This window comes from Anabrus simplex, chromosome 11 (genome assembly GCF_040414725.1).
Source record: "Anabrus simplex isolate iqAnaSimp1 chromosome 11, ASM4041472v1, whole genome shotgun sequence".
Classification (NCBI taxonomy): domain Eukaryota; kingdom Metazoa; phylum Arthropoda; class Insecta; order Orthoptera; family Tettigoniidae; genus Anabrus; species Anabrus simplex.
In genome coordinates this window covers 86528785-86543725 of record NC_090275.1, presented here as the reverse complement: position 1 = coordinate 86543725, position 14941 = coordinate 86528785, and the positions used below count along the sequence as shown (strand labels likewise).

The 14941-nt window shown below is 42.3% G+C and overlaps 1 protein-coding gene across 2 annotated transcripts in view; it reads right to left on the bottom strand.

Moving 5' to 3' along the window:
- Positions 1–14941, bottom strand: part of LOC136883437 (fatty acid synthase) — an 844467-nt gene that overhangs the window by 45198 nt on the left and 784328 nt on the right. For both annotated transcript variants that reach the window (XM_068229660.1, XM_068229661.1), the window contains one exon: positions 9182–9244. In XM_068229660.1, coding sequence (XP_068085761.1) covers positions 9182–9244 — 63 coding nt within the window. The remainder of the gene's footprint in view (positions 1–9181; positions 9245–14941) is intronic.

The window sequence follows — 14941 nt, the reverse complement described above, 5'->3', positions numbered from 1 at the left end:
GCCGGAAGGAGGATCGCCACACGGTAGTGGTCTTGTTAATTGCTCTCAGCTTGTTGGGAGTTCGGATAGGTAGCCACTCCGATTCCCAGGACGCCAAGATGGTTCGACGTAGCTGAGAACAAATATCTTTAGCAGGTATATTGACAGGTTTTGGAGGTAAAAGTACAGCTTCCTTTGCAGCTTCATCCGCACGTTCGTTTCCCGCAATCCCAACGTGGCTTGGAAGCCACGCAAAAGTGATTCTGGTGCCAGCATCACTTAAACTGGCTAAAAGGTCATGGATCTGCTGCACCAGTGGGTGTTGTGAGAAACAGGCTTCAATAGACTGCAGAGAGCTTAATGTGTTGGTACACATAAGAAAATGGCTTCTTTCATCATGTAGTGCAAAGTGCAGAGCCTCTAAGATGGCGTAAAGCTCCGCACTGTACACGCTACATACACTAGAAAGCGAGGTCTTCGTGCTCATATCATTGGTGACGAAAGAGCAACCAGCATTATCTCCAATTTTAGAAACATCCGTTAAGATATGCTTCGCGGCCGGATATTGGTGAACGAAGTCTCAGAATTGCCTCCGATAAATGGAAGAATCCGTGTTCACCTTGGGTCCACGGAGTAGATCTAGAGGTATATCCGGACGCGGAACCAACCACGGAGGTACCTCGCTGAAAGTTTGTTCAAGACAACCACTGATATCGATATTCAGATCACGATACAAGTTATCAATTCGAAACCCAACTGGTCGTGTGGCTTTCGGCTGGTTTTGGTACCTCTGGTGGTTTTGGGTACTAAAGATGCATTGATAGCCTGGATGTAGCGGCATTTCACGAATTTTGGCAGCATACGTGAGAGTAACTGCTGCCTCCTTATGTGTAAAGGTGGAACTCTCACTTCAGCGAGTAGGCTGGGAATGGGGCTAGTGTGGAAAGCTCCCGCTGCCAGCCTAACTGAATAATGTCCAAAAGGCTCAGCGTAGATTTTGATGCTGAGCCATAAGTCGCACTACCATAGTCAATTTGGGAGAGGACCGTTGCCGTGTAAAATCATAGCAGCACTGCACGGTCAGCCCCCCACGAAGTGCCGTTGAGAAACTTAAGCATGTTAAGTCTGCCAAGTTAGTCTCTTATCAAAATGGAGACCCGGGAATCTGCAGGTGTCTACCACTGATAAGACACTATTTTGCAAGTGAAGCTCTGGTTCAGGATGTACAATCGGACATCGACAGAAGTGTACAACTGAGGTTTGCCGCCGCTGAAAATAGAAAACCATGTTGCAGGGCCCATCTGTCAACTCGGTTAATAGATTGCTGTAGCTGTCTCTCAGCAAATGCCACCCTTCCTGAACTGTAATGTAGAGCCAAGTCGTCTACATACAGTGATGGAACAACTGTGGACCCCGCAGTGGCAACTATGGCGTTGATGGCGACTGCGAACAGCGTGACACTCAGTACAGATCTGAGGTACTCCATTTTCCTGAACGTAATACTGAGAAAATGCATTCCCTACTCGGACTCAAAAGAGCCAGAGGGACATGAAGCTTTCAATAAACGCTGCCAAATTTCCCCAAAATCCCCACTGGTGTAGAGTGGAGAGAATTCCATATCACCAGGTAGTATCACAAGCTTTCTCCAGATCAGAAAACACGGTGACTAGGTGTTCCTTCCGGAGAAAGGCCTCCTGAATGGTGCTCTCCAGTCTGACCAGATAATCAGTGGCAGACCGATGAGAGCGAAACCCACACTGGTAGTTAGACAAGAGACCTTCCTTTTCCATGGCCCAAACAAGATGCTGGTTAACCATCCTTTCACATAGCTTACAAAGACTATTTGTAAGGCATATTGGCCTATAACTATCCAGAAGTTTTGGATTTTCACCTGCCTTGGGAATTGGTATCACAATTCCCTCACGCCATTGAGATGGAAACACTCCCTCACTCCATATTCTGTTGAATAGGGTGAGGATATCCTTGAGACATCTGTCACTAGGAGCCGTATCTCTGCATAGTGCGAGTGCACTCCGCAACTCCCACTTCGTGAAGGGCACGTTTTATGGATGCGAAGTACTAGAGGCAAAAGAGAAATGGTGTGCTTCAGCTTCACGTGCTTAATTGGAAGAAATGCAGAGTTGTATCTCCTAGAGCTGCACATATCTGCGAAATGTGACGCGATGTGGTCGGCAATGACTGAAGGAATCGTAACTATATCTCCATTAATGGAGATTCTGGGTACTGAGAGCACATTCTGTACTCCGACAATACGGCAGAGTTTTGTCCACACTTGTGATGACGGAGTATGTGCCGTGATGGATGACACATACTTTTCCCACGTAGTTTTCTTACTTTCTCAAATCAAAAAACAGGCCTTCGCGCGCGTAGACGCTTAAATGTGATATGATTGACCATCGCAGGATTCCAACGATAAAGCTTAAAAGCCCGTCAGTGATCACGTATGGCTGCTGCATTTTCACCCATCCACCATGGGACCTGTCTCCGGCGGTAAATACCAAACGAGGAAGGAATTGTTTCCTCTGCAGCAGCCAAAATTCCAGTAGTAGTAGAAGAAACATGGTCGTCAACAGACTCCAGCATATCATCAGCCATCACTGCACATTTTGTAAACTCTGGCCAATTTGCCTGCCGAAGTAACCAGCGCTTGGGTACTTCGCACTGTCTTTGATTCAAGAGAGATAGAATTATAGGGAAGTGGTCACTATCACAGAGGTCATTGAGTACTTGCCACCGTAGCAGGGGAACTAGTGCACAACTGCAGAAAGTGACATCCAGGTGTGAGAATGTGCCATGTGCGCTGCTGAAATGTGTCGGTCCCCCTGTATTAAGCACGCAAAGATCAAACAGGTTGATCATTCGCTCGAACATCCTCCCCCTAGCACAGGAAGATGGAGAACCCCATAGTATGTTACAGGCGTTCACGTCTCCCAGCATGAGGAAAGGAGGGGGCAACTGAATGATCAAATCTTGTAGTGCACGCATTTCAAGATTATAATCCGGTGGAAAGTACACATTGCAAACCGTTGTCATTACTAGCAACGGAGTACTAACTGCAACTGCATTTAGCTGAGTATGGAGCGGTACTTCTTCGCTGAAGACGTCAAAGTGAACGTCCCCAGTTGCCGCGCCATCCACAGCTACTCTGTCTTTGGAATAAAGACGATATCCTCTCATAGTCGTGTCATGTCCAGGTCTCAAGCGAGATTCCTGAGATTTGGCAAAGAAAACATTGCCCAGCAAAGTTCACAAGGAAGAAAGACTAGGTTTTCTTCTCTCACCAGGATTATTTAATGTCTTCGTTGACTGGATCATAAATGAGTCTGTACCACAGACCAAACTAGGCTTAAAGTGGGAGGAAGACTAATTCAGGCCATCAAATTTGCCAATGACCAAGCTATAGTCGATCGAACTCGAACTATTAATGCTGCAACGGCCAAATGTGAAAGTTAAGGTCTGAGCCACACCCACCCTAGCTAACCTACACGCAAGGTTAAAAACAAGCATCGTAAATAAATAAATTAGGCGTGGAACCCGAACAGGAAGGGTGGAATACACAGCCCTGAACTGAAAACGTTACTCTCCTCAAACAATTCAAGCTAGTAACTAACACTACTTCCAGTAAAAATCTGTATAAATGATAAATGAGTATTTATTGTAATGTAACGTGAATCAAAGGGATTAATTAAGAGAAATATCTAGTAATAATAACAAGGTAATACATACATACTCGGCGTCAGCCTGAATGACAATCGTACCAAGGTTTCGTAACCTCCTCTTTTCTTACATACATCAGCACAGTTATTCTTGAGGTGTTAGCATTTATACAATCAGTGAGTTGCTCAGAACTGCGAGGTGAATATCATTCACAAGATCTTTAATTGACCTTTCCTTCGGCGAGGAATAGAAACTCAAATTCAAGCGTGGGAGTCTTTTATCAATATATCCTCCCTTTTTTTTTAATCTTCTACTTTTTTTAAAACAATACCTCACTCATATCGATTTTCACACACCAAGGAGTAGATAAAATTATAGTGTCATTAAACGAGAGAAATGCGAGACTAAGGAAATTGTCCACGAGGGGCACAGAGAAAGCTCCATGGAGCAATGAACGCAAAACAAAACAATAAGAGTAACATGGACCTGCGCACGGCCATGAAAGAAATAAATCAACACAGTGAGCTTCAGGTCATAAACAACCAGGGCGCACACCAAATAGATTAAAGACTTCGCACCCAAGAGAAAATGAGGTGCGATAAGGAACAAATAAACATTAATTCAACAGACCGATACGTCATCTTAGCACCCAGCTCATTCATCTACACATTCATTCAAACACGCAATCTTTTGCTCTCAAAGACAAATAATTCCAGCAGATTGGTGCGAGTAAATAATACAAGGCAACATGTAGAGTGCAATACAGCATTTCACCAATAAGGTCTCACGTCAATATTAGATATACAGCTCATCGAGAGCAAACCGCAGCAGGACGTTTGTGACCCCACGATCATGCATAGATCCACCATCTGCACACTGCGTACGGCTAGAATAGACCTTATGGCCGACACACATCCATACCTCGAAACAATGACAAAAAGTTCCATCAAGAAACTCATTAAAATAAATTGAGACCAGATTTTTACGCACCACAATCACCTTCACAGCTCACACACATACCATTCTCGCCGCGAGTACCAAGATGGACTTCGGTCGGTCATAATAAAAAAGAAAAAGAAGAGCGATAATACATCAAATGTTACAAATTCAAACCGTTACATTACCGTCTATATCATTCATTGAAGCATGCAAATGATGCAGTAGTTTAGCACAGTTTTGAACTTATAAAACATCCATATGAAAAGTAAAGTGTGTGTGGGATCCATGTCTTAATTAACCAGCATTAATAGCACAACATTTACTTCAAGGAGAAGATACTGAAAAGGTCTCGCCGAGAAAAGATCCTTATCGCTCGCGACAGAGGGAGCTGTCTTCTGTCGACAGAAGGTTGAAAACCGGGCGAGTTGGCCGTGCGCGTAGAGGCGCGCGGCTGTGAGCTTGCATCCGGGAGATAGCAGGTTCGAATCCCACTATCGGCAGCCCTGAAGATGGTTTTCCGTGGTTTCCCATTTTCACACCAGGCAAATGCTGGGGCTGTACCTTAATTAAGGCCACGGCCGCTTCCTTCCAAAAAAAAAAAAAAGAAAAAAAAAAGAAGAAAAAAAAAAAAAAAGAAGGTTGAAATACATAAACTATTGGAACAGTCAGATATCTACTCTTGGAGACATTGGTAAAATCACATTAGAAACCATGCTACATTAGCATGTTTCAGGTCTATGGAATGAAAATATCAGTAAAACAAAAGTAATGGTACTTAGCAAGAGCCTTGCCTATTACATAGCAAGCCAGTATAGCAAGTAACTCAGTTCAAATACCTTGACCAGATTATGACAGTAAATTTACAGTGCCATCAAGAAATTAGGACTGCAATAACTACGGAAAGCAATCCTTGTTGTGTCAAAATATAATGACCCTCAGCCTATGTAAACAAATAATGAAGGCATAGGTTTGGTGTGTAGCATTGTACTTTGCCGAAACCATGTTCATTAAGACAGACATCAAGAAGCTGGAAGCTTTCAAGATGGGGTGCTGGCACCAAATGGGGAAAGTACATTGGACAAGGACGATGACCAGTGCTGAACTATTTTCAAAGATCACTTATTTTTAGAACAGGCCGCGTATACATAGTGGCATGCTGACAACATTGTAGTTTAAGAGTAGATGTGAGCAATGAAGCTGTATGAAGGAGGTAAAGAAAGAGAAATGACTTTGATATCTTTGAATAAAATATAAATACCATCATCATCATCGATCATCTCCAGTTGCCCGGGCATGGTGTACGAGCCCTCTCCATCTTTGTCTGTCTATGAACCACTGTTCTCACATAACCTTCTCCCAATCTTGTCCTGCCTCCTAGACATCTTTCTTTACTAGATCGGTCTATTTTTCTCTAGATCTTCCCACTGGTCTTTTTCCTTTTACTTTTCCTTCCTTATAGTCCTGCTTGCACTCATCCTTTTCACATGGCCAAACCACTTCAGTCTTTCCTTCTGGATCCTTTATAATAGGAAGTCTTCTATTCTCACCTCCTCCCGGACTTCTTTGTTCCTGCTCTTTTCCTTCTTCTATCCATCAGAACTGTTTGTGTAGTTCATAAACATTGTAAACGATTTTGTATGCGAAGCTGCAAAATTTGTTAATATAGAGAAACCTCGGAATGCGAGTAACTTGGTCTATGAGTGTTTTGCAAGACAAGCAAACATTTTAAATAAATTGTAACTTGATAAGCGAGTGAGGTTCTGCAATACGAGCGTCATGCGTGCCTAGGTTTTCCCCTCCCCTGTTCGTTTGTTGAATGGATGAACGAGGTCTTTGGTCCTATCATGAGGAAATACCTTTCAGAAAATAATCTGACGCTCAAAGTCTTGCTGGTTATGGACAATGCTCCTGCTCATCCTCGAGGCCTTGAGGCCTTGAGGATGGCTTACTGGAGGAATTCAAGTTCGTTAAGGTTAAGTTCCTTCCTCCCAACACTACTCCAGCCTATGGATCAGCAAGTAATTTCGAACTTCAAGAAGCTATACACCAAAGCATTATTTCAGCGATGCTTCGAAGTGACCGAAGGAACAAACCTTGCCCTCCGAGAGTTTGGGAGAAATCATTTCCCCATCATGAACTGCCTGAAGATCATCGATAAAGCCTGGGATGGAGTCATCAAGAGAACTCTCACTTCCGCTTGGGGAAAGCTGTGGCCTGACTGTGTTCTTGGATGTAACTTTGAGGGGATTGTTGGTGACAATGAGCTGCTGATTGCTGATGAAATTGTGTCCTTAGGGAAGACAATGGGGCTGGAGGTGAATGAAGTGGAAATTGAAGAGCTGGTGGAAGTACATAGCCAGGAACTGACCACTAACAAACTGATTGACCTGCATCACGAACAACAGGAGGAGGATATGGCGATCTCGTCCGGGGAAGAGAAGGAGGAAAAGTCAATGGAATCTCTCACTTCACCTGAGATTCGGGATGTAGGAAACGGTGCAAAATTTTGTAGAAAAATATCACCCGCATGAGGCTGTAGCAGTGCGAGCGATGAATCAGTTCAATGACAATGCAATGTCACATTTTTGTGAAATCCTCAAAAAGAGGCAAAAGCAACAGTCATAGGACAGGTTCCTCATTAACGTCGCACGAAAATAAAACAATTCCAGTGAGCCAACAGATAGCAGTGATTCCGTTAGTGAAATTCGTGCTACACAGTAACTCTTCTCATGTCATCTCCCGTCTTCCTCACACCAACACTGATTCTATTGTAAGGAAAAGTGCACCTTAATTTGTTTTACGTTATATTATGTTTTAGAAATGGTATGCAAATACATACATTTGTGTTGTGGACGAATCATCCGCCTTTCAATTGTTTCTTATGGGAAAACTTGCTTGATATACGAGTGCTTTGGATTACAAGCGTGTTGCCAGAACGAATTATGCTCACAATTCAAGGTTCCACTGTACTGGAGCTTGTACAACTTTCACTACCACAGTTCTCTGTTTTGATCAGTTCAGAAGCTTTAAAGTGTGCCTTAAGTGACTGTTCAAATCATGCTGAGAAATTAGGTCAGCTCATCTGCAAGATTCAACAACTGGAAAAAATCCAAAGAAAAGCAGCTCGATTTGTTCTGGGTGATTTCCGACAAAAGAGTAGCGTTACAAAAATGTTGAAGAGATGGTTCAACACGTACTAAATGTACGTAACATGACCTAATAGGTTGAAAGTCGGTTTCGATTACAATGTGGTCGTGAAAATTCAATATTCATTGACTTGGCCCTCAACGAGCAACTTAAACGCACTCTACAGTGTGATGGTAGTAGTACCAGACCTGTAGCTCAGATCCTTTCCAACAGAACAAAGATGGCCTAGGCCACCATAGCTCAATTGATAGAGCAACCGACGTGAAATCGGGAGGTTGTGGGTTCGGATCCCACTGGTGTCTGGTTGGCCATTTTTGTTCTGTACTTAACATCTCTTCAACACATACTAAATGTACGTAACACGACCTAATAGGTTGAAAGTCGATTTTTATTACAATGCGGTCGTGAAAATTCAATATTCATAAAATTGTTTAGTCTGCATTCAACAGAACAGAAGCTGGAAATTAGAGCCTCATGATGACCCAGCTCATCTCCAAACACAGAGCAGACTCCAATAAGCAAGATCAGGCAGTACCTCGTAAGTTCAATTCATCTATGTATGATAAACATAATTGAATATGTGGTGGTGGAAAAAAATTATTGTACGGTTTTCCTTACTTACCGTTTCGTGCCGAGGATATATGAACCAAATCGGGTGTGACAGAAACAAAAATAATCTGAATGACAGAATCAAAAATAATGAAGCATCAAGATAAACATTAAAAATACAGTACTTTAAGCCTATCGCTGTTAGACAAAGTTATTATTGCAGGGCAGTAAGACAGTGAATATAGTAAAGCACTGCGTAAGCATAATGAGAAACCAAGAGTAATAGATGTTTCAAATATCATTACAAATTGTGTAAGATTCTGTGGTGCATTTGAATTGGCACTGAGAGTACAGGAAAATCTAAATCCCAGTATCTTCAGAGGCCTAATAAATTTCAGTGTGAAAGTGGACCAATCCTAAGAGCACATTTAGACAAGGTGACTGTTTTCAAGGAGATCTCTAAAGTAATAAAAAATGAACTTCTCCAGATTATGTTTGATAATTTGTTATATAACACTGTCGAATACAAGTACACTTAGGAGTCAACACTGAAAAAGGAATGGCTTCATTCTTAACAAATGATATTTTGTTGTAAAACCTACTTCCTAAAAGCTTATGTTTTATTTGTTATTTCCTGGTATCATGATTAAAGTATCTTGCATCATTTGTAGGCCTTTATCAAAAGGTAAAATTGACTGCAACCACTACAAACTTCACTCGATGGTGTCTGTGGATTCCTTATAAAATGGTTTTGGTTTTTCCCTTGCATACTGTATGTCATCGAAGATATCATCTAAAATACAGTCATTACTGTATGTCATCAAAGATATCATCTAAAATACAGTCATTTCATGATGAAAGATATGGAACTCCCATATGTGATACTCACTGTTTGTTTTTCATCGACTGGTACAACTTGCAGTAGGTCTGCGAAGTACATGATTGTCTGAATCTGAAACAATAAGATATAAATCATTACTAGAACAGCAGTGGGGACATTAACAATTAATGCTTTGTACCGTATTTGCAACATTAATTCTTAGAACGGCATTGATCGTAAAAGTGTACCTCAGCGCACTAGAGTAAATTGCCGGGAATGCAATAGCGCTCCTTACACAAGCAGTTTTGTATATGCTTGTAGTTGTCAGTTTTCTGACAGATAGGAGCATAAAGCAGATGATCCAGAATCCAAAAAGCCTGTAGTTTACCACAACTATCAAAGTAATCACTTTATTTATGGAGATATGATTGTTTTCAAATTGCTCAATTTTTGTACCCCATGCAAGAGTGTGAGCAGAAAAATGCCTTCAAGATGATGATTTAGCCGAGTATACCAACAGTCTGTGCCAATGATGGCTACACAGAGTCTGATTAAGATGTAACAATATCAGCGTCGTGTAGTCATAATGTTGGTGATGTTATTTCTGAGACAGGAAGTGAGAGTAGCAAAAACATTCCACAGTACCAGTAGTACTGTCATTGATGAAAGTATAGTACTACCAATTCAGAGAGTGACACAAATGAAAACAGTGTAAGCTATACCTAAATGCACAATACAGGGTTTAGTAAAAACTGATTTGAAAGACACACTTCAGTTCAAACCCTCCCAGCTGTTTCTCAAAACACCAGGTCCTAAACATGCCCCTCTAACTGATGTAGATCCTGTGCAGTATTTCAATCTGTTTTTTTACATTATATATTTTGAATTTAATTGTGAAAGCAATGAGTAAGTACACAAATCAGTTCCTGTCTACTTGTAAACAAATGTCGCTCCATTCAACAGCTCGACAATGGAGACCTGTTACTGTCACAGAAATAAAAGCCTTTGAGGCAGTATTATTGGAAATGTTAAGGAGAGCTAGAGCTGAGCGTGAGCTGGTGAATATAATCAAAGCCAAGAAAAAGGGTTTATTTAGGCCACGTTGTACGAGGTATAAAGTACAGGCTTCTACACCTCATATTACAAGGAAAGATAGAAGGCAAGCAAGGAGCTGGTAGATCATCAATGTCATGGCACCAAAACATCAAAGACTGGACTTGCATCAACAACACTGAACAACTTTTCAAGTTGGCTAAAGAAAGGAGCTGCTTTCTCCAGGATGATCACCAGCGTCTGGAGGACTGGATATGACGCTTGTAGGAGGAGGAGGATGAGCATGAGGAGGAGGGTATTACAAAAAATGTCAAGTACGCTTTCATAATGGTTGACTGATTCAAGATAAATTTCTTGGTTTGGTACCATGTTTTCCAGTTTGAGATCATTAACATGTATTTCAAAACAATTAACAATAGTAACAATAAATTCTCAAGATCTGAAGTGTACAAGTTGAAATGCACTCAATGGCAGTTATGTATATTAGGTCAAACTGGTCGCAGCTTCAAAATGTGGTTTAATGAGCATGTTAATGCCAAAAGATTCCATAAGTTCTCAGCTAATAGCAGTCATATGTCCAAATTTAACCATTCACTTACCTCAACTGACCAAGATTTGTCTGTCCTCTGATTAGCTAATAAATGTACTCTACCAACATCATTGAAAATATATTCATTAATCTAGACCAAAGGTGCAATCCGAACTACAACTTGAACACAATATCCAATATACCGGGTGGTACAGCTGCCCCTATTCACGCAGTTTTATGCAACCCGCAGATTATAGTCGAGCCTAAAAATATTGACCTTGACTACTCACTACAATGTCTGCTCTTACAACGCTTTCCATAATTCGTTTATTCGTGTCAAGCAAATCAGCATTAATGATAAAATACCGATTGATGGTAAAGAATCGTGAAAATTATGTGTCGCAGAAACGTCCTGTACAGAGAATATTATTGGTGAATGACTAGAAGTAGCAGCAACACAACAGCGCTAAACAGCAACCCGTGATAGCCGAGCTTGCTAAAAGTTAGAGGAGAATACCGGTGTCCGTTAGTAGGCGGTTCGAGTCCTGTGTACAACGAATATTTTTATTGCGTTGTTGATGTTCGTGAGAGTCGTGTTGTTGACGACAAATCTAAATCATGATCAGTTCTCATATTGCAGGTACTCAGGTATGTTTGTTTTTTAAGGAGCTCTTAAAAGAGCTATTTGCAATAAAGTGAGATTGTACCGACAGCGGTGCGATGGGCTTATGCATGGCCATTCGATTAATGAAGCAAATGTTCAAAATGACCACCTGCTTCGTTAATGCACATATGAGCACGGTGGAGGAGATACATTCTTGCTTGCTGCAACATATGTGGTGGAATCTGCCTGCAGGCTTCCGTGATGAGCCGCCGTAAATGATTCGGGCTCTCAGGCTCCTGCTCATAGACTCTTTCCTTTAAATAACCCCAGAGGAAAAAGTCGAGCGGAGTAAGGTCAGGTGATCTAGCCGGCCATGTGACCGGACCCCCTCGTCCAATCCATCGTCCAGGATATGTCTTATGCAAGTGGTTCCGTACTGCCAACGACCAGTGTGGGGGAGCTCCATCCTGCTGGAACCACATCCGTAACCGTGTCATAAGGGGCACATCCTCCAACAAGAGTGGGAGGTACTCACGAAGAAACTCTAGATAGCGTCGTCCCGTGAGGTTTCCTTCGAAGAAATATGGTCCAATTATCTTGTCACCTAGTATCCCGCAACACACGTTGACGCCCCATTGTACCTGAAATCGAGCTCCCCTGATCCAGTGAGGATTTTCAACGCTCCAGTAATGGAAGTTGTGACGATTAACAGTTCCGTTGTTGTGAAATCTGGATTCATCACTAAAGAGAATGTCCATTCAGAAATTTGCATCAGCTTCAACTCTTTGTAATATCCATTGCGAAAATTTTATCCGTTTTGGAAAGTCATCTCCGTGAAGTTCCTGGTGCAGCTGTTGATGGAAAGGGTGGAATTTATGGCGGTGCAATATTCGCAGTACAGATACATGACTGATGTTCAGTTCATTTCCTATGGCCCGTGAGCTTGTGTGTGGGTTGTATGCAATTGCATTTTGAACAGCTTCGTCGTTATTTCCAGACGTCACTGGAGCATCCCGAACGGGGAGTAATGTATGAAATGACCCCGTTGCACGCAACCGTCTTTCAACACGTCGAAATGTATCTGCAGTTGGCAGCCTTCGTCCAGGAAATCGTTCTTGATACAAGCGTCTGGCTTCCCGTGCATTTTGCCTTGCTTCTCCATAAAGTAGTACCATATTCACATAATCATCCCGTGAATACATAATGTTTGCTTTCGTGCTAACCGTACAGTACTTGCTCACACGTTGCTGCTAGGATTACGATATGCTGTTTCATGTGCCCTACGTATGGAGTGTAGACCGCTGTTAGTTGGTCTTCGAGTAGAACGTGCGCAGTTGCTTGGTTGAATGGGTGGGTCAGAATGTTGACAACACGTGCACTGCGCTTCATTCCCTGTAGTCGTTTGCCATATGGAAGTCGCATGTTATTATTCCTTTCGTATGTATGCTTTCTTTGTAAAGGTGGCAAATTACTTTTGAGACTTAAGAACGTTAAATGCCGCCTCTGTGGTGTAGTGGTTAGCGTGATTAGCTGCCACCCCCGGAGGTCCGGGTTCGATTCCCGGCTCTGCCACGAAATTTGAAAAGTGGTACGAGGGCTGGAACGGGGTCCACTCAGCCTCGGGAGGTCAACTGAGTAGAGGTGGGTTTGATTCCCACCTCAGCCATCCTGGAAGTGGTTTTCCGTGGTTTCCCACTTCTCCTCCAGGCGAATGCCGGGATGGTACCTAACTTAAGGCCACGGCCGCTTCCTTCCCTCTTCCTTGCCTATCCCTTCCAATCTTCCCATCCCTCCACAAGGCCCCTGTTCAGCATAGCAGGTGAGGCCGCCTGGGCGAGGTACTGGTCATACTCCCCAGTTGTATCCCCCGACCAAGAGTCTGAAGCTCCAGGACACTGCCCTTGAGGCGGTAGAGGTGGGATCCCTCGCTCAGTCCGAGGGAAAAACCGAACCTGGAAGGTAAACAGATGATGATGATGATGAACGTTAAATATTTATTACGAATGGCCTTACAAGTATAATATAAAATTAAAATTGAAAAGCTCGTAACTAGATTCGAACTCTAAATGCCTGCTAACATATCGTATGCTCGCTGCGATTAGTGCCATGTAGCCACTGCAGGCGACAATGAATTGGTCTCGTAGCTCTGTACTAATGGAATTACCTAGGCTATCGCTTCGATACTGATCGTTGATGTTAAAAGTTCTGAACTCGAATGTGCAAACACCACAGTGAACTAAAGAATCGCGTCTCTCTTACGCCCAGATAGTTGCAACCATTTTCTACGCGTTACTTGGTTGAATGAGTCCAGCGTTATGTTTCAGGTGGTATTCACAATCGGTGCGTATGTGGCGATATTTATGATACCTGTTTATTATAACTTCCGTGGAAGAATATCGGAGGCTTCAGAAAGGTCTTCGTAAACGATGCCTAGGCGAATACGAAATGACATTAAAAAATGCATGACTCAAGAATGGTTGGAACCCTTCCTGCTTCAAGCAACCTATCGAGGTACGTCTTCCATACGTAATTCCGCGCAGCTATTTGCAACGTAGAAGCGCCATCCTTGTAACTCTGTATTCACGAGGAGAGCGGAAGTTCCCGCTTCGACAAGTTACTGATGAGTTACAGCCTTATGGTCCCGTTTTATGCCTTTTTTGATCGCTCTAACGGTAGTAATTACATGGCGTAAGCTATCACATCTGCTGTACAGCATTTGCATGCCACAGATTATAAACTACAGTGCAAAACACGTTTCTATTAATTTCGATGTGATGAGACTGTACAAAATGGTGGTGCATTGACATGTCTGTAATTGGTCTTACCCTATCACATTTTCTATGATACCACGACCGCCCTTTCTATCAAAAGAAAATGGCCTCTTGGACCAATCAGGTGCGCAATTCTCTACCGACAGCTATAGGCGTGTTTATGGTTTGTACAGTATAGTAACATTTCGTAAAAATTAGTAGAGTATTGGACACCGCTCTACATAAAATGGTACAGTGTTTTTGTGATGGACCTCACTTACTGCCTCTTGTACCATTTTTCCATTGTGCGGAGAAGTCTACATCGGGTTAACTGCACATAACATTGCTGTAAGGTGTTGCGCAAGATGGGACTAAGAGGCATTTACGTCCTAGCTGGTTGCATATATTCGGGGAAAAAATAGGGGCAGCTGTACCACCCGGTATATAAATATTTTATTTGAAGAGATTAATAAAAAAATTCTTTACAACATCGCAACAAGCTAGAACAACCATCTATTCCCACTCCCTCTCCTTAATCCCCTCATTCCTTCCTCTACATGCTCACTGCCGCAGGTATGCGACCAGCTTACACACAGTTCAGTTCAAGACAGCACACAGACTGATTATAATAACACAAGACCAGCGTAGACGTAAGTACTCTGATATACCTCCTTTCTGCATGGCCTAAGATTCTTCGAACTTGTTTCTTATCTATCGTTTCTTCCTTTTAGACACCTCCCATTCTAACATCTTGTAGAAATAAGCCTGGTATTCAGTCTGTGTACTTTTTTAAGAGAAGTTCCTCCTATTTAACACAATTTTAATAGAATCAACCTTCAGTAAAAAAGGAAATTGAACATTTCATCAAGATTTTAATTAATATTACGTTGCAG